At 41.6% G+C, this 19676-nt stretch overlaps 1 protein-coding gene across 1 annotated transcript; it reads left to right on the top strand.

Annotated features, from left to right (window-relative positions):
* Window positions 1–2993: 2993 nt before the first annotated feature.
* Window positions 2994–16635, top strand: APELA (apelin receptor early endogenous ligand). The gene is made up of 3 exons (XM_063136102.1): window positions 2994–3244; window positions 6454–6543; window positions 15635–16635. Exons 1-2 carry the CDS (start codon window positions 3169–3171, stop codon window positions 6540–6542), a joined length of 165 nt encoding a protein of 54 aa, XP_062992172.1. The 5' UTR covers window positions 2994–3168; the 3' UTR covers window position 6543; window positions 15635–16635.
* Window positions 16636–19676: the final 3041 nt, after the last annotated feature.

Genomic DNA, 19676 nt, shown 5'->3' with positions numbered 1-19676 from the left:
ACATGGGAACAAAATGACATTTGGTCTGTCTGAACCCTCAAGGCAATTTCTTTTCCCCCTTTTACAACAATGTTTTTTCTTTAAAAGGAAACTAATTTCATATAGTTTTTTTTAGGAAAGGAAAATATAAAGATATCAAACATGGTAAGAAAGATTGTCAAGATGTATTCTAGATATTGGAGACCACTCTTGGTGTTTGAGAGGTCTAAATCACTAATTTAGAATAATAGAATCATAGAATAGTTTGGAAGGGGCCTATAAGGCCATCGAGTCCAACCCCCGGCTCAATGCAGGAATCCACTTTAAACCATCCCTCTTGAATGCCTCTAGTGTGGGAGAGCCCACAACCTCCCTAGGCCACTGTCATACTGCTCTACCAATCAGGAAGTTTTTCCTGATGCCTAGCCAGAATCTGGCTTCCTGTAACTTAAGTCCATTATTCCATGTCCTGCATCCTGGAATGGTCAAGAAGAGATCCTGGACCTCCTCTGTATGACCTTTCAAGTATCTGAAGAGTCCTATCATGTCTCCCATCAATCTTCTCTTCTCTAGGCTAAATATGCCCAGTTCTTTCAGTCTCTCCTCATAGGTCTTTGTTTCCAGACCCCTGATCATCTTCACTGCCCTCCTCATTCTCATTCATGTTAAGAGAGGAAAAGTCCTGCAACTCTCAGCATTCACCAGCCAGTGTGGCTGGGAGATGACTTTTTTTTCTCTTGAAAAATGCATAGGACTGCACCCTGAGTGAGTGAAAACAATAGTTTCTTGAGGTGAACACTCAATTAGACCTGCACCACCTCCCTATCTTTTGTCAGAGTAGCTACTACCAAACATCAGTAATGTTGCTAATTTAACTTGAACTTGTGATGTATTAAAGGGTTCTTTGTTTTCTGCAAACATCCTGCAAAATAATCTGCCACCACTTCTGTTTGGAGAATTGGTTATATGTGAACACACATACATGGGCAGGGATGGATCACAACATCCCACATCCTCCAATACTGACCAGAATCGGGGCAATAGAATGTCTGGTCTACTGCGACAGGGAATCTACTAAATCATAGCTAACAGAGAAATATATGGTTGACCACTCAGCATATCACTCTTCAGATGTTTAACCGGCCTCTTTCCCAATTCTTCACTCCATGTACAAATGCTCTAAGACAGAGGTAGGCAATCTGGTAGGCATTTTGGACTACAAGTCCCATAATCCCTTACCATTGGTCTTGTGGGTTGGCCTTGGTGCAAATTGTAGTCCAAAACATCAGGAGGCACCAGGTCACCTACAATTGCATCTAAGAGATTTAAGTAAGGCTGGGGATGAGAATAGCCCAATCTTGGAAAAACTGGCCTGCTGAAACAGGAAAGTAAAATGGCCAGTAAATGCATTGGCTAAATTTAATTTCAAAGGTAATGGTTTTATTTCAAAGAGAGACAAGGCGATGTACTAATTCTGCGAAGGAAGCCAACAGTGCTCCAGTATAAAGCCCCACAATGGAACATTTCATAAAAGAGAGGATATCTAGCAACCGTAAGGAAAATGATTTTTTATATATATATAAAAAAAGTGTCACACAAACTGTTGTACAATGCGTTGCACAAGCAGTTACCCAATTCATTAAGACTTCAGTGTTGCTTGTATTAGTTGTGATAGAGGAACAACACCAACTCTTGGACTTTTTCCACTAGCATACCACTCGATATATGCCCCATGTGTAGTTTTCTTTACAGATTCCGCAACCCTTAACTAGCAATAATATTTTACTTCACCGGGATCAGGAAATACGGAAACGAAAGAGATGTTCCTTACACCAGTAAACAGTGGTACATACATCTCAAGTATTAAAATGTGTGGTGAGAGGGACATGATATCTATGACACACTTTGGCAGAGGTGGCAATTCTGTACTGGAATTAAAATTATAAGAACATAAGAAATGACCTGATGCTGCATCAGACCAAGGGTCCATCTAGTCCAGCACTCTGTTCACACAGTGGCCCACCAGCCATTGGCCAGGGATGAACAAGCAGGACATGGTGCAACAGCACCCTCCCACCCATGTTCCCCAGCAATTGGTGCACACAGGCTTACTGCCTCGAATACTGGAGACAGCACACAACCATCAGGGCTAGTAGCCATTGATAGCCTTTGCCTCCAGGACTTTATCCAACCCCCTTTTAAAGCCATCCGGATTGTTGGCCATCAGTACATCTTGTGGTAGTGAGTTCCATAATTTAACTATGCACTGTGTGAAGAAGTACTTCACAATTATGATTGTGGGGGGGGGGGGCGTAATTTCCCCCCTGTTAATGTGATGGACTTTATGGACAGTCTTGCAGTCAATAACTATTTCCTCAACCTCAAGAGTCATATATACCCAAGCCAAGATATTTTGGCTTCTTAGAAAACACTTGCCTCTACACAAGATGCACATTAGCTTGAGCTACTTATATCACCCACCCCCACCTTGAATAGATGTTACTTTGCAGCTAGTTGAGAAGGGATAAAGATTTGGGGTTTGGGACAACAAGAGGGCCCCCCCCACATTGCTTGTGGTGCCCTTTCAGAGCCGGACAAAAGGCCCAACTTCCTGCCCCTTCCATGGCGTTTCCGCATGTGGGACCACCATGGGCAAAATCCAGCAGAGCATAAACAGTTGCAAATAGCAGGAGGAAGGGCTCTCCTGGCTAGCTTTGCATATTTCCCCTTGCCTGGAATGAATCGAAAGGGAAGCTGGACCATTGTTCCCCCCCCCCTGGAGGGTGGGGTGGCGTGGGGGGTGGCTCCTTGTTGCACCGACGTTGACAGAAGCTGCAGTTTACACACGGGCTTCCCCCCACCCACCGCCCCTTCTCCTTCCTGTTGTTTGCTTATGGAAAACAAGTGGGAGTGACAAAAGAAAGCGGAGAAGGGAAACCCGGGGAGGCGCTGACTGACCACAGTGCAGAAAGAGTAACCTTGTCTTCAGGGATCATTCACCTTGCTGCAAAAAGCTGCTGGCAGCTCCTTTCTCGAAAGCTTGGCAGGAGAATGTGAGCTGAGCCAGAGAGATACTGCAGGCAGGCAGACTCGCACACATATATATTTCCGGCAGGGGATCTCATTTGCTGTGAGTGCTAGAGAAATCCCGGATCCGTGCCGGGAGGTGGGGTGCGCGCGTCTGCAAACATGAGATTCCAACGGCTCCTTTTGACCTGGTTTTTGCTCCTGGCTGGGGTGCTCCTTACCGACGGACAGAGAGCAAGTGAGTAAGACTTGTGCTCGGAGGCTCTTGTATGTTCTTTGGACTTCCCTATACAGCGCGTAGGATTTCTGTAGTAGCTGTGTTGGAAGTCTGCCTGCCTGCCGCCCACCCACCCCTCTCTTTTAACCATAATATAATTAAAGCCATAACTCTCCATGACTGCAGTCCTATACACTATTGCTCGGAGAAACTTACCTCCGAGTAGACAACATATAGGATTGCACCGGGATGGGGCGGGGGCGGGGGGAAGAGAGTTTAATGAATGGACGCTGCATCTCTACATGCGCCTTTTCAGATTCAGTGCAAAGCTGCTTCCTTTGCCCGCTGGTTAGAAGATGGCAAAATTAAGAATTCATGATAAATCAGGCCAACTACATCGATGTGTGATGCAGCAATAAGACGCTTTCTTGAAATGTTACATTCGTCTAGGCTCGGATTGATGTATTACCATATTAAATGGAATGGAAGTGTAGGATGTTTTCACAATGCATATCATGTTCTTAATTCAGTTTTATGTATTTTATATTTACTGTCGTTCCCCGCCTCGATCAAAATGGAGAGGAGGGTAAGAAATAAATATTATTTATTTATTAGATCCATCCATTTTTAGATCCGTAAAGCACTGAAGCCAGAATATGAGTAAATTAGAATTTTTAAGGAACAAAGCTTGGTGCTGATGCAAATATTCATAAATGGGTATTTTATGCATGTGTTTGCGCGCAATGCAATTACTTTACCGTTTTCCATTAGAAATAATCTGTAATCGTTGACTAATATCTGCCTGGACAGCTCCTTTATTGCTTCCTACCACATTCTTGGATTACCTTCATCAGAGACGGGGTAGTTTTGAGCCTTTTTCCTTTGCTGACTGAAATACACAGTCCCACATTTCTACAGCACGGATTTTACCCAAGATTTGAAAGAGCGAAAGGTGAAATCAGTTATAATGTACGGATTCGCTAGAATAGTAAATACTTGCATAATTGCTATTCCCATATTCCAGCAGACTTTTCAGTGAGGAGATCCACTTTTCTGATTAAATGAGGCATCTTCAAACCACTAAACTCTGCAGTGGTCCCATTAGCTATAACTCTAGAGCAAATAGCTTGAAGTGGATTGGGCAAATTGGGCAAAAATGAGCATTGACTCAGCACCAGCTGGCGGTTAACATACATTTCCAATCCTCTTTGGTTGACAGCAAAACAAGTTAAAAGTAAAGCAGGGCAGGACAGGAAGATAAGGAGGAAAAAACTATTGCACGCTGTCTTTTCATGAGCTAATGAAATGGCACCACTGCAGCTGAAGAGACATTTTTCATTTCTATGGGCAAATGAGAAAACATATGCCAAAAGACGAAGTTATCCAGAAGTCACTTGGGATTCCAGTTCTGCAAAGTAGTTCTCATAACTGGATAGTAAGGGGAAGAGGACCTGCTAAGAACGCTTCCTAGATCATTTCTCAAGCACCCAAGACATTACTTAGGGTTTAATGGGATCTGGAGCAGGTGTGACGTTGGCTTTGCCATTAGGACCTGAGTGTGTGGGATCTCTGATGAGTGATGTGGTGGTACAGGACAATAACATGCACAGGAGGTGAGGCAGGAAGTCTCCTGATTGGCAGGGGTGTAGGAAAAATTGTACCCTATCCTCGCGTGGACCTTGGAGGTAGCTCTGCTAGTACCTGGATGAGTACTGGGGTAAAATACAATACAGTTCCCCCAGCATATATCCAGATCTGTTTAAACAGTTTCAGGTCTATACAAATATGGAAGAGTTACTTAGGGTCAGACCAATTCTCCAGCCATCCTGCTATTCCCAATGAATTTTGGCTTTCCTTTAGGAAAATAGAGAAGCATTCTTTTTGCATTGCTGAGGTTACCCAGTGAGCATCAGCTGAGCTTTGATCAAGCTTTTCCCACATCCCAACCCCAGTCTTTACCTACCACATTGGCCTGTGAAATGAACTCTGTTCTCTGCCTCCTCCCTTTCCAGCAGATCGAGGTACAGGGGTGCATCAATAGTGCTTAGTATTTATACAAGGCTTGCTCGTAAGTGTTCAAACAAGCTTTGCATACTTTACCTTACAATAACCCTGTAAGGTAGGGTGCTATTACAACCTCAGGGCCAAAACAGAAATTACTTTAAATGCAGCAGCTACATCTTTTATTTTTATTTTTTACTCTGGAGTAGTTGCACAGGGCCCAATTCAGACTCTAGCATGGGGTTGAGGGGAAGCTTTTAAGATCTGGATTGGGGGCCCTACACCTACTTGAGAGTAAAAAAGAAAAAAAATCTGGTTGTTAGATACAGATTTTGGGGGAAGAATTAGGGTTATTGTATTTCTGTGGTCCATGAATGTGGACAACATGTACGCCGCCTTGGGGTTCCTTGGAGGAAGACAGGTGGGATATAAATGCAAAAACAAACAAACAAACAAACAAACAAATCTATTCCAAGGAACTCCAATGATATATTATTAGCCACTGCCATTTCTCGTGGCAGTTCTCTCCTGTTTTCAAACACTGTTGAGTTGATATTTATCAGGTGTCTCCTAACATTACTTATTCTGTTTTCCAAATGTCTTTTCCTATATAAAATGCTCTCTAGGTTATATACAAGGTTTAAGAGAAAATGATCAAAATAATTAAGCCATGAGAAGTTCAGTGGGTTGTACAGTGCAATCCTATGCATGCTCAGACGTAAGTCCAGGTGTGTTCACTGGGACCTATACTTCAGTAAGTTTGTTTAAAGCTACAATCCTGTATTCACTTACCTGGGAGTAAGCCCCATAAATAATGGGATTCATGTCTATATTAGCACACATAGGATTGCACTGTAAGGAATACTTGCATTTGAATGGATCATTTCCATGGACAGTTAAAGGTTCTGTAGTTTACATGTGCCTAGCAAATGGTTATTAAGTGGAGCAATTTTTGAGGCAGGGAGGGGGAATGACTGCTTCTGAAAGAAGGCAGCTTTGCCACTGGAAACCCATGTAAGAATTTTGTGGTTCTTAATTCATATGAAAATGACATTGTAATAGGAATCCTGTTCATGCAGAAGCTGGCAGAAAAAATGGCACCTTGCAGTGACTGGACATGCTTCATTCCCCTTCCAAAAATACCTTGGACATCAAGTAGCTGCCTTTCCTCCTTACCTACAGTTAATTTTTTGGCTGGCTTACTCTTTCAATATTCTCCTGTATTTCAGGTAACCTGGCCGCAAGACGAAAGCAGCACAAGAATCACTGTTCCCACCGGAGATGCATGCCCCTGCATTCCAGAGTGCCCTTCCCATGAGGTATCCCAAATTCCACAGCTCTCAGGCTAAATTTAGGCATGGGCCGTTCATAAGTGTGGGGTAATAAAATCGGGCGCCAGCAGGATCGCAATTGTCCCAAGTTTGCCCTCGTAGCATTGCTTAGGAACACTGTGTGAATAATTGCATGGGTTCTCTAGAAGATACCCATTTGCAAATTATGCTTTCATTTTCAAACAGTTTTGAGGGGGGGGGCATTTTGCTAACCACAAACAATTTCCTTTGGGCTCCATTCTTTGTGATTGTATTTGTTCTGAAAATAGAGAGAGGAGGAGGGAGCAGCATGGGGTGGGAATGAACTAAACGGGGAAGCTGGACAATAAAAGTACTTGTTTTATGTGAACTCCAGGGCATGGTTCCAAATGAGTGAGTAGTACTGGGCTCTCTGTCAATTATTTCACTCTCTGAGTGAAGCTACACAGAGAAGGGGACTCATTTGACACCCTGCTGTGGCTTGCTACAAGCCAGAGGCAAATGTTTCCTACTGTCTCGTCAATGAAATGGCAAATATTTTGTTGCAATGAAACCTAAGCGATGTAACCCTCTGATGGAATCTCTCCCGTCAATATATCGGTTAAAAATTAGATCCATAAAGCTGATGATAAAGGAGGTCATGTGAGCTTGCTAAAGAGCAGTGCTTTAGTCCAACCTTCCCCAACCTGGAGCCCTCCAGATGTGTCGGTTAACAATTTGGAGTTGTCATCCAACACCTCTAGAAGGCTCCAGGTTGGGGAAGGCTGGGTTTAGGCCAATGTTATTGCATGCCCTTATGAGTATATATTTTCCTCCCAGGCCACCTATGGAGGGGTTCATAAGAAAGTGTTCATGTGGGCCCTGAGCAATTCCCTTAAGATTGGTGTTGTTGTCTTTTCTTTTTCTGATCTCCTGTGCTTTTAACAGTAGAATGACACACAGGGCTGATTCGCACATTGCAATAAGCAATGCTAAAAACAAGCCACCCTGAACAACTCCACAACAAACTATGGTTAACAAACCACGTAGGGTTTGGAAATCCTGACAAGCCACCCTGAAACAAACGGGTGACAACTCACCATGGTTGTCGTGTCATGCGAACCAGGTGACAGAAATGTAGCAGGGAGTGCTTCCCTGGCATGGGGATAATGCTACGCCAAAAGCTTCACCTAGTAAATTTCATCATGCCAGGCTATTCTTGAAATAGACTGGGCAAATTAAAAACAAGACGCCACAGTCAAGTTTTTCTGAATGTGCAGCCTTTAAATATTGCAATTCCACACTGATTTCACCACAAGTGGAGCTATAACCGTGGACCTGGGTAGCTGCAACAGAGAAATAGGGCTAATAGCTAAGGATTGTTTAAAAACCCAGCCCGAAATAGTGCCACATTTATTTAAAATGTATGTGACTAGGATGATTTTTGTAATACATGGAAGAACTCAAATGTCCTTCCATAAGAGAGCTAGTGTGGTGTAGTGGCTAAAGTGTTGGACTGGGAGTCAGGAGATCCGAGTTCTAGTCCCCACTTGGCCATGGAAACCCACTGGGTGACTTTCGGCCAGTCACAGACTCAACCCACCTCACAGGGTTGTTGTTGTGAGGCTAAAATAGAGAGGAGAAGGATTATGTATTCCACGTTGGGTTGCAATTCTGTTCGAAGTAGTTAGTAGCAGGCTGTTGTACTGAGGAATTGGGAGTTCTTTGATTTTAGATTGCATTCCACCACATAAAGGTGAAAGCATAGTTTTGAACCCATGTGCTGATCCTGCACTTAAATAATGGGAGATACAAAGGGCCAATGCACTATAGCAGGAGTAGGCAACCTGGTGCCCTCCAGATGTTTTGGACTACAACTTCTATAAACCCTAACTACTAACCATGCTTGCTGGGGCTTATGGTAGTTGTTGTCCAAAACATCTGGAGAGCACCACATTGTGTATTCCAGCTCTATAGTCTATAGCAGCATATCAATCCAAACTCTTAGCCCCTCCGGAAGTATACAGGCAGAACATGTAAATATCCTACAGCGAGGATCAAAAGGCTGCCGAGTTTCTTTTCAGGGAAGCACGCCATTTACAGATGAATAAAACATGGCTGTTGATAGCTTTGTGTCTGGCAACATCTTTTGTTATATATGAATAATGGCGTGGTCGTAGGTACTTTGGTTACAATAAATAAAACATGACAGAGGCTATAACCCAGCATCTATTCTCTTAAATGCTAGCTCCCTAGAACTAGTTTGACTAATCAGGAGTAAGTACCTTTAAGGGGTAGCAACTGGACAGTTTACCTTTCCTAAGCACTAAGATTCAAAGAAAACTAAAATTAAAAGAAAACAGCTTAGAAAAATGGTGTTTATGGGGAGACATGATAGAAGTGTGCAAAATTATGCATGGTGTGGAAAAAGTGGGTGTGGATGCATGGCGTGGAGAAAATGTATTCTGGGAGAAGATGGATCCCTCTCCCAAAATACTACAACCCAGGGTCACCCCATGAAACTGATTGGTGGGAAATTCAGGACAGATAGAAGAATATGCTTTTTCACACAGTGCGTAGTTAAAACGATGGAAATTTTTTTTATCACAAGATGTGGTGATGGCCACCAGGCTGGATGACTTTAAAAGGGGATTGAACAAATTATTAACACTGTCAATAACTACTAGTTATGTTTATGTGTCACCTCCAGTATCCAAGGCAGCAGGCCTCTCATACCAGTTGCCTGGAAACACAAGCAGGAGGGTGCTTTTGTACTCATGTCCTCCTTGAGGACTTTCTTCAGGCAGCTGATTGGCTGCCGTGTGAACAGAATGCTGGACTAGAAAGACCTTTCGACTGATTCAGTACAATTTTCCTTATGATAGAAACTGAGCATGGAGTTTCTTCCAGTGCCATAACTTTTATGAATACTGTCCATACTGAAACTGGCAGGGAGGTGGAGGTGGAGATTGGGGTGGGGGTGGAAATAGGATTTTGCAACAAGTAGACACACTCAAGGATGCAGACAAGCTGGAGCATGATCAGAGGAGGGCAACCAGGATGATCAGGGGTCTGGAAACAAAGCCCTATGAGGACAGACTGAAAGAACTGGGCATGTTTAGCCTGGAGAAGAGAAGATTGAGGGGAGACATGAGGGCACTCTTCAAATACTTCAAAGGTTGTCACACAGAGGAGGGCCATGATATTTTTCGATCCTCCCAGAGTGCAGGACATGGAATAATGGGCTCAAGTTACAGGAAGCCAGATTCCGACTGGACATCAGGAAAAACCTCCTGACTGGTAGAGCAGTACAACAATGGAACCAGTTACCTAGGGAGGTCATCGGCTCTCCTACACTAGAGGCATTCAAGAGGCAGACAGACAGACATTTGTCAGGGATGCTTTAAAGTGGATTCCTGCATTAAGCAAGAGGTTGGGCTCGATGGCCTTATAGGCCCCTTCCAACTCTGCTATTCTATGATTCCATGATTCTACTATGGCCCTCCCAAAATACTCCACACATCACACAGCATCCACTTTTTACCTATTATTTATTCAGCACCATCAACATGTGTGGTACGTTACAGAGTGTAAAAGTCCTGACAATCTATAATTCAACACAAGGGAGACAACAGAACCAGAGAGGGCAACTTGTGGCCTTCCAGATGTTGTTGGACTGCAACTCCCATCATCCTTAGCCAGCATAGCCAATGGCGAAGGGTGACACGAGTTGCTGTCCTACAACATCTGGAGGGCTACAAATTGATCACTCCTGCAACAAAGGAAGGGGGAGGGAAGTGAAAGGAGGGGGAAACTGGGAAAGAATGGGTGTTGTTTCAGCTATACAATCTTAAAACTATGTTGCTGTAGTAGATGGGAAACTGATGCAGGAATTTGAGAAGTGTCTTAGAAGCAAAGGAAAAAAGTGGCTTGCAAAAAGATACATATGCACCAGAAAACACCTGATGTTTGTAAGCATCAGGAATCCACAGTAAAAAAAACCCAAAGAAATCATCCATGGAACTATAATCTTTGTTTACATGCTATGCTACAAGTAACAATTGCATTTAAAGTCTGTACACTGCCATCATAATGACCTTTCTAAGATCCAAACAAATTACATCACATTATATGTGTATTATTTAGCCAGATGATCAAACAAACTTTTATGGCCAAGGCCCATCTGTTTGTTGATTTCAATGGACAGCAGAGTTTTTGGTGGTGTCAGCAGAAGGATATCTAACCAAAACAATCACATCAGCATGTAGAAATTTAGGAGCCTGGTGGAATTTAGAAGAAGACATCTCATTAAGACACTGCTGCAAAAGTAATCCATATCTCCTCAATTCCCAAGCTTTTCATGACTTTGTAGACAGTCTCTAACGTGCTTTGAAATTTAATGCACTTGAGTTCATGTTGCAGAGCCTGGGTGATAAATATGCACTTAGATAGATCCCCCCCCCACTTCTCTTACAGAATATCTGTTTGCAAGTCTAAAAGCGATTTTGTAGCTAGTTCTGTTGAGGGAACTGCTTGCTCGTAACACCAAACCAGTGGTGAGCAGAAACACATGCTCTTAGCCATAGCCTGGACTGGAGATATGATTTTGAATTACTGAAATGGTTTGCGTATCAACCAAGGGGAAGGATGGTTTAGGGTTCGACATCTCAAACTTTCCTGTGGAAGTTTCATGGCGTATTGCCTACACTGATATGGATCTGGCAACTTGCTACTGTGAAAAAGGCAAATTCCATATTGGGGATCATTAGAAAAGGGATCAAAATCAAATTGCCAATATCGTTCTGCCCTTAAATGTAGCATAGGCCTAATCTACACCAAGCAGGATATTGCACTATGAAAGCGGTATATAAAAGGTAGGAGCCACACTACTGCTTTATATTGAAGTGCACTGACAATTGTTGGGGCCCATTGACACAGACCATATACTGCTTACACACCACTCTATCCAGCTTGGTGTGGCTCCTGCCTTTTATATACCGCGTTCATAGTGCAATATCCTGCTTGGTGTAGATTAGGCCATAGTGTGACCATACTTGGGAGTATGTTTCTGATCGCCACATTTCAAAAAGGATACTGTAGAACTGGAAAAAGTTCAGAAAAGGGCCACAACTCCCCTATGAGGAAAGGTTACAAGGTTTGGAGGTGTTCAGCGAAGAAAAAAAGGTGAACGTGAGAAGACATGATAGAGGTGTATAAAACGATGCATGGGTTGAGAAAATGGAAGATGGTATGGGCAGATAAAAGGAAGCACTCCTTCACACAGTACATAATTAAATTATGGAATTTGCTACACAAGATGTGGTAATGGCCACCATTTTGGATGACTTTAAAAGGGGGTGGGTGGACAAATTCATGAAGATGAGGCTATCAGTGACTACTAGTCATTATGGCTATAGAGTATATTACTTCCAATATCAGAGACAATGTGCCCATGTATGCCAATTCCTGGGAAACACAAGCAGGAGGATATTGTTGTAGTCATGTTTTGTTTGTTGGCTTTCCATAGGCATCTGATTCATCATTGTGGGAAGCAGGACGCTCAGCTATATAGGCCTTTGGTCTGATCCAGCATAGCTCTTTTTAGGGTTTATATCCAATGTGAGATTAACTTCGATGACATTCACTTCAGTGAGCCTACTCTAAGTAAAACTAACATTGGATCCAACCTTACATTCCTTTCCTGTGTATTGGTTAGTAGGGAGATGAGTTATGTACATAATCCATACATTTTTCAAGTTGACCACTCACAGGAATACTAATTTTACATTAAGCATGTGCAGAATTTACCTGTGGTTCTGAAATGGCCAATAGAACACTGCTACTTCCCCTTACACATTGGCCCAGGCAGTAGCATCTTAAAATAAAATATAATAATAATAATAATAATAATAAGAAGAAGAAGAAGAAGAAGAAGAAGAAGAAGAAGAAGAAGAAGAAGAAGAAGAAGAAGAAGAAGAAGAAGCAGCAGCAGCAGCAGCTATTATTTCATTTCTATACGGTCTTATTTATTTATTTATTTATTACATTTCTATACTGCCCAATAGCTGAAGCTCTCTGGGCAGTTTACAAAATGCATAAAAACATAAAAAACAAAATCCTAGGCACTTCCCTACATGGACCTTGTTATTAAGGACTACTAATCTGCCTTCCTCACTCATTATTCAAGTTCCACTGACAGTTCATGAGGCTCAGGCTTAACCTCTTGTAAAAAAAAAAAGGGTCATGTCAATTCTTGTGCAATCATCTATCTTGAAGGAGGGGGTAATTACATGTTAACCTAAGGGTTATTGAAATGTAGGGGGGAGTCCAAATCAATAGATTACACATTACCATATCAGAATATAAGCTTTTCGTTCTTCCCAGAAAAGTTACTTACAATCCTAGCAGTTATAAAATCCTTAAACTAATTAGGAGACAATATAGGAGAAATTCGTGGGGCTAGACTGGTCACCCAATGCAGTTCCTGAACCTGAAAAAGCTTGTGCATGCCTGGGCTAGAGCATTTATAAGTCCTAATTTTTGGACCACCTGATGCTTCCTACTATTAATAGAAATATGAGGGAGAGAGATTATTTGCCCTGCTCTCCCCCTCCTCCCACATTAGAAATTTCTGGGAATTGTCGGTTACTACAAGTGATAGGAATTCTGTTGGAGAACTCTACAGTCTACCTACCCCCACAGCTTGAATACAATTCCCAGGATTCCTTAGCGAGATGGAATGGAACCAGTCTTGTGTGCAGTGTAGTTCTGTCCTGAGAAAGAGAAGGGGGAAAGGGCTTATACATTAAAAATAAATCAAACTGGGTACCGTTTGTTTCAGGTTGGCTTTAAAAGTGGGTCCTGAGTTTGAAATCACCGAAGGCTGATGCTCTAAATGCAATATTTACTGCATCATAGACTAGATGATTTTTGAGGTCCTGTTCCAACCCTATGAGTCTATCTTGCTTGTGGATTTATTTCCCTTTTCTTTATAATGCAGAGTATAGATGACTAGCTGACCATACAGTATATAAAATGATATCCCTTTATAAAGAGATAACCACCCAAGCATGCAATATTCCTTTTTACAGACAAGAAACTGAGGCACAGAATATTGGGCATGATATTCCTTTCAACAGAAAGCTTGGCAGGAGCTGAAAATACACCCAACCCCATCTTCATTACAAGTTTTCCACCTGTCTCACAAGCCAAGTCTTTTGGACAGGCTGCAATTTGATGTTTGCTTAAGTATTATCTTTCTAAGGGTCTCAATTGAACAGAGTCAGACTTAAAGACTCCTCTAAGCATCTGCAAGCAGCAACTACTGTTTGAATAATGTACCTATTTAACTGGTTTCTAAACAAAGTGAGGACTGATTGTATCCTGTTTACCTGATCCAGATCAACTGGTGCAAGCAAACCAGTGACTCCTGGACTTAAAACCTCTGGAGTGCCACCAAAAAAAGTCCACCAGAAGAGAGTATAAATGAATGACTCCCAATTTCCCCCCGTAAACAATTCTATTAAAAGCAGCACTTGCTGCATGATGCAGGGCTATGAAGAGGAGTTGAACAAGATGAACGCACTTAGTTTCCTTAGATAAGTGAGAAATAGTTGCATTTTCATACATTACGGTTCCTTGCAGTTTCTAGCCACTAGAAAATCAACTGCTACTAATTAAGACTTTGTATGAAGCTTAACAGTTCCCAGACATCAATTCTTCACCCTACCGCTTCTAAAAGTTGAAAGCTATAACAAGTAAGACCTGCAACAAAATGTCACAACATATACTCATGTCGTATCACGAGAAAATGCCAGCTCATGCTGCCAGTCAGTCATGTCATTCTTCAGGAAACTCCATTCCATCCCCCTGCATTACTTGTTGGCTTTTCCCACCACTACCAATTGACACTCAACATTCTGTAGCTACTGAGTATGCACAATCTTCATTGAGTTGTTTGTGTGTATCGGGGGTGTTGTTGCCCTATTGATCGTTTAAAGGGTCTTTTTGTACTTCTGCAAAGCTTGGGTTTTCCCCCTAACCATGCCAATACTTCATAAGAACATAAAAAGCTGCCTCATGCTGAGTCAGACCATTGGTCCATCTAGCCCAGTATTGTCAACCTTGACTGGCACGGTTTCAGGCAGGATTCTTTCCTCGCCCTACCTGGAGAAGCTGGGAATCGAACCCGGGACCTTCTGAATGAGTTCGGTCACACTGAACTACGCCCCCACCCCAATACAATTTTCCTCCCAGGGAGGTTTGAAAAGTGGCCACGAGTGATCGACGCTACTTGATATTGCTGTGCTATTGAATTGACAAAAGCAACTGTTTCCTCCCCAAAAATAAAAGTCAATGATAAATGTTAAGTTACAGCACGTCAGGGCTTTGGGTTTGTGGCTGAATTATGTTTTTCTGGGTGAAGTATAAAGTGTTGGTTATTACCTTTAAAGCCCTACGTGGTTTGGGTCCAAGCAACCTGTGGGATCACCTTCTCCTGTACAGTCCGCCCCACACACTCAAGTCCTCTGGGAAGAACCTACTTCAGTCTGCCAAAACTAGGCTGACAGGTATTACCCAGAGGACCTTCTCTTCTGCTGCTCCCAGACTGTGGAATGGCCTGCCGGAGGAGACTCGTCAACTTAACAGTCTTTTGAGCATTTAAGAAAGCTATAAAGACTGATCTATTCTGGCAGGCCTATCCAGTGGAGTTTTAGGATGGTTTTTGAATGTTTTAGTAATATATACTATGTTTTTAATTTAGTTTTATATATTTTATACCTATTTTTGTTCCCTGCCTCGTTCCAGCTGGAGAGGCGGGTAAGAATTATTATCATCATCATCATCATTATTATTATTAGTCAGCTTCAATTTTATTCTTTTTAGAAATTGCAACAAGGAAGTGGGAGATCATAAGCTGATACCAGGATGAGATTAAGATGCAGTGACTGTCAAACTGTGCCTGGGACAAGATATACAAACACTTCGCTCTTGTTTCTTGCTGCCCCTGCTTTGGCACCACCTAGTACAGAGGAATGTTGTTGTTGTAAAAAAAAAAAGTTGGCTATCTCAGTACAATAACATTAAATCCAGTCTGGCTTACTCTTCCCCCATAATATAGTTCTTACCAACTGCTGAGGAATGAAGTGGATAAATCCAAATGACAACATTTGATAGCGGCACTGTTGTTATCTATGCAGGTGTCCCATAAGCCATCATCAGGAAACAGTCAACAACCTTCTTATAAGCCTGTTGGAACAAGCTTCACAGGGGTTTAGGATTTCACCAAAGGAGAAAACAATGAAGAACAAAGTGATCCTGTCTGGGAACTTTGGAAAATCATCAGTGCAATACGATAGCCATTATTCCCTACATGTCAACACAGCCAGGAAGCAAATGTTACAATATTAGAACAGTTATGGGGTCATTTAAAGAACTATTGGTGTATTAAGTGTTTATTACTTAACCATTCACATGTCTCTATATCTTTAATACCCAGCTAAGAATATGCAAGAATTAAGCAACTGTTCCATAAATATGATTGGTTAATATTTATATTAAAAAAGTGTATTGGTGTTTAAAGCCACAGTTATTCAATCAACTCTCCCATTTTTCTCAAGACTGAGACAGCTATTGATGTTGGTAGTGCATTCTTGTTTTGGGTGGAAAATTCTTAAATACTAATTAACCCTAACTGGAAAGACTTAAGGGTATGTTTGAACTTTACTGTGGAGTTCCACTCATGTCAGTGGAAATATACCAGGTAGAGCTATGCTGATAACCCTTTGCAGGATCAGGGTCTTAACAAATCAGTCTTCCTTAAAATATTCTTGGTTGTCTTTATACTAATGTTAACATGTTTAAAGCCACTGTAGAGCGTATGTTGAGATTATTTCTTTAAAGCATGTTTGTAACTGTATATGTTGTAAAAATTATACTTCAAATAGCATTGTCATTTTAAATCTTTGTACAATTTTTTTTTTAATTTTTGTATTCTGTACAAAACATGGGAATAACCCACATCCAAAGACATATGAAATATTTGCTTAATCTGTTTATAAATTTCATAAGGGATCAATGTAAACTTTAATAATCTATATAGCTAAATAAAATATAGCATAAATCATGCTATTTCTTTGATTTGATTTTAAGCCATAATAGTGATAGGATTTAGGCAGTTAATGCCATTTCTGGGTTTGTTTATTTTTAAAATGTGGTGATATAGACCCCATTGTAATCCTATCTTTCCTTTCCCCACCCCGCTGCCCCTTTTGGAGGTCCATATGGAGATTAAAAATACTGCTTTTTGTATGCCAGCGCACTATATTTCATACATATTAATCATAGTAAAAATATTGAGTTGGATACAGATTATGTCATACTTCGTCTAGAGTCGTTCATATTAGTGGGATTTAAGTCATATTACCTCAATTCTGTCCCAGCTCCACTCTGTTTGTTTCATGGTCCAAATTAAGTGCTGGTCTTGGCCTTTAAAGCCCTAAACCCAACATAGGCAGCACTTGGCAGCGCCATTTGTGCACCCCTGGTCCCTACCGTGGTTGTTTGTGCTCCTTCCCTCTGAAAACACAGCAATTGCTGGAAAACAAGGTGTGCCGAAGTGCTACATGACACGTGGCACTGAAACTAAAATGTCTGCTGGGCTGTCCACAATACTTGCAGAGGTATTTGCTCATTGCTATATACAAGAAAGCTCCATAGCCGCTCTCATGCTTCCACAATAAAACTTTGTATTTAATACGTTTCAAACTATTCATGCATCGCTCCAGTATGTGGTGTAAAACAGCATCACCCTGGGCAAAATAGGCATCACGCTTACAAAAGAGCATCTTTAAATGCAACATTAGGTTTAAAAAATAGTGTTCATACATAGGGTTGGCTTTTGCTGTCTTTCTGTTTCTCATCCACCAGTATTTATTTTGTAATGTAGGGGGTCTCTTTGCATGCAGGTAATGTAGAGGTGTTTGAAGAATGGGGGTCAATGAACGTCATCCCAGTCACGGTAGACAGGCAGACTTGGGAAGGAAGACCTCAAATATTTTTCTCAAGCAAATGGAAAATCCACTTCTATTTGCATACTGAACAAGCATTTCCCAGTCTAATATTTACACACACACAGAGTGCAGTCAATTTGTAGGCCAGTACTGCCTCCAAACACACTGTAACACACTTAACCGGTTCCCAGTGTGACACTGCTTTTGTCTCTTTCGGGTTATCTCAGGATTAAGCTATTGATATAGCCTTATCCGGCCAGATTGCTCTTCCCTTTAATCTTGAGCACAATGCATTCACATTTAAAGCTGATTGAATGTCTTATGGAAAGTTTATCAAGAACTGTGCAAGTTCATAGAAATAATGAAAAAATAGAAGGCAATCATCCAAAGGTGCCATGGAAAAATGTGTATTTTGACATTTACCTACTACATCTCAAGCTTTCAGCTCTTATCTTTTATTAAAGGAATTCTAAACATCTTTGATAAAGAGCAGGGAGCTCAAAATGGATTAGGTAAACTTAAAAAAACAAACACCAGAAATATTTGTAAAGGTACCTGGATATTTTCCTATTTTTTCTTAGCAAAAATTAAGCCAAATGAAACATTTTAACCACATAAATCCTTCCACATGGAAGTAACAATCCCCATGGCTAAATGATATTTCTACATGATTCTGATTTATCTATGGGGCACAAAAACTATATGAGTGCTTCTACATTGGAATCAAATAAATAAGAACTCAGTTTTGCTTTTTCCTTTAATCCCAAATCTTCGAATTAATCTCAAATCTTGGAATTTTTTAAGTCCATACAATGATTTCACCAACAACACAAGTTGGGCCAGGGAGTCACATCTCCAATTTCAAGGTATGAATTTCATAGTACACCGTGCTATCCCATTAGTGCTCATGTTCATAGAAACATGCAACAAACTAATGACATGCAATATTCAAATTAGCTTTAACACTTCCATTATTCTGGGAATAAATCATGAAAACCTTTTGTATGGCAGGCACTTGTTAGTGCCCTTGTGACTATTTATGGCTGTATCTAGGCACGTGTGCGCGTAGTGGCTAAAGTGTTGGGACTGGGAGTCGGGAAATCTGGGTTCTAGTCCCCATTCAGCCATGGAAACCCACTGGGTGACTTTGGGCCCAACCTACCTCACAGGGTTGTTGTTGCGAGGATAAAATGGAGAGGATTATGTATGCCGCCCTGGGTTCCTTGGAGGAAAAAAGGTGGGATATAAATGTAATAAATAAATAACATACTCTTACCTCTGTGGGCTCAGCATCTGAGCTGCCTTAGGGGAGCTGTAAGCATTTCATTCATTTGCTTTCTTGTACACTTTTCTTACATTGAGATTGCAGCATGCCTCATATGTGTTTAGACGCATAGTGCCACACAACTATGGTACCCATATGAACTAACTTGTTTTCTTCAGGGGTATTGAATGTCTTTCAGCCCGAGGGCTGAATTCCATTTCAGAGAAGTTCTCAGTAGGCACATTCTAGCAGTGGGCAGGGATGAAGCCAAAAGAGGCAGGCCCAAAATACCAGTGTATTTTAGCTTCAAACTCTGTCAGTAACTAAGCAATAGGAGAGGCATTCTGACCTTTCAGAATGGGGTGGGGGGAACTGCACCGAAGCTGGAAAGCCACCCAAAAATTGCTGGTCATGGAAAATGAGTAGAGCTTGGGAAGGTGGTCAGCCATCTGTGGAACCCTGGAGGGGCTGGGGTGATTTCGCCCACAGACTGTGGTAAATTAGGTCTCTTTTGTAACAGCTGCAGTAGATGGCTCTGCAGTTGGAGCAAAGCAATTGGTCTCATCCTTCTAAGCCCAGTAAGAAATGGGGTTCATTGCAACCAAAATGCCTTCCTAAAAGGAGCATCTGGAAGGCTGGTTAAGCCCTGTGGGAATGGCCATGTGTAAATAGAAACTTCAGTTTAACAGACAAGCTCCCTACATGATGTGCAAATACTTGCCTAGGTAACCAATGTTCCATATTCTGAAAATGAATTTTGAAGTCAAAGTTGACTGTTATTTTCGTTGTTTGTTTGATAAACAAATTACCAGACAGAAAAGCAATTTGTTGCACAGAAGCACAACACAAAAGCATTGAGTGGTTGAGAGGACCAAAAGAAAAAGAGG

The sequence above is a fragment of the Elgaria multicarinata genome, chromosome 10 (genome assembly GCF_023053635.1).
Source record: "Elgaria multicarinata webbii isolate HBS135686 ecotype San Diego chromosome 10, rElgMul1.1.pri, whole genome shotgun sequence".
Classification (NCBI taxonomy): domain Eukaryota; kingdom Metazoa; phylum Chordata; class Lepidosauria; order Squamata; family Anguidae; genus Elgaria; species Elgaria multicarinata.
The sequence above is the reverse complement of the archived record's forward strand: the minus strand, read 5'-3'. Positions and strand labels throughout refer to the sequence as shown.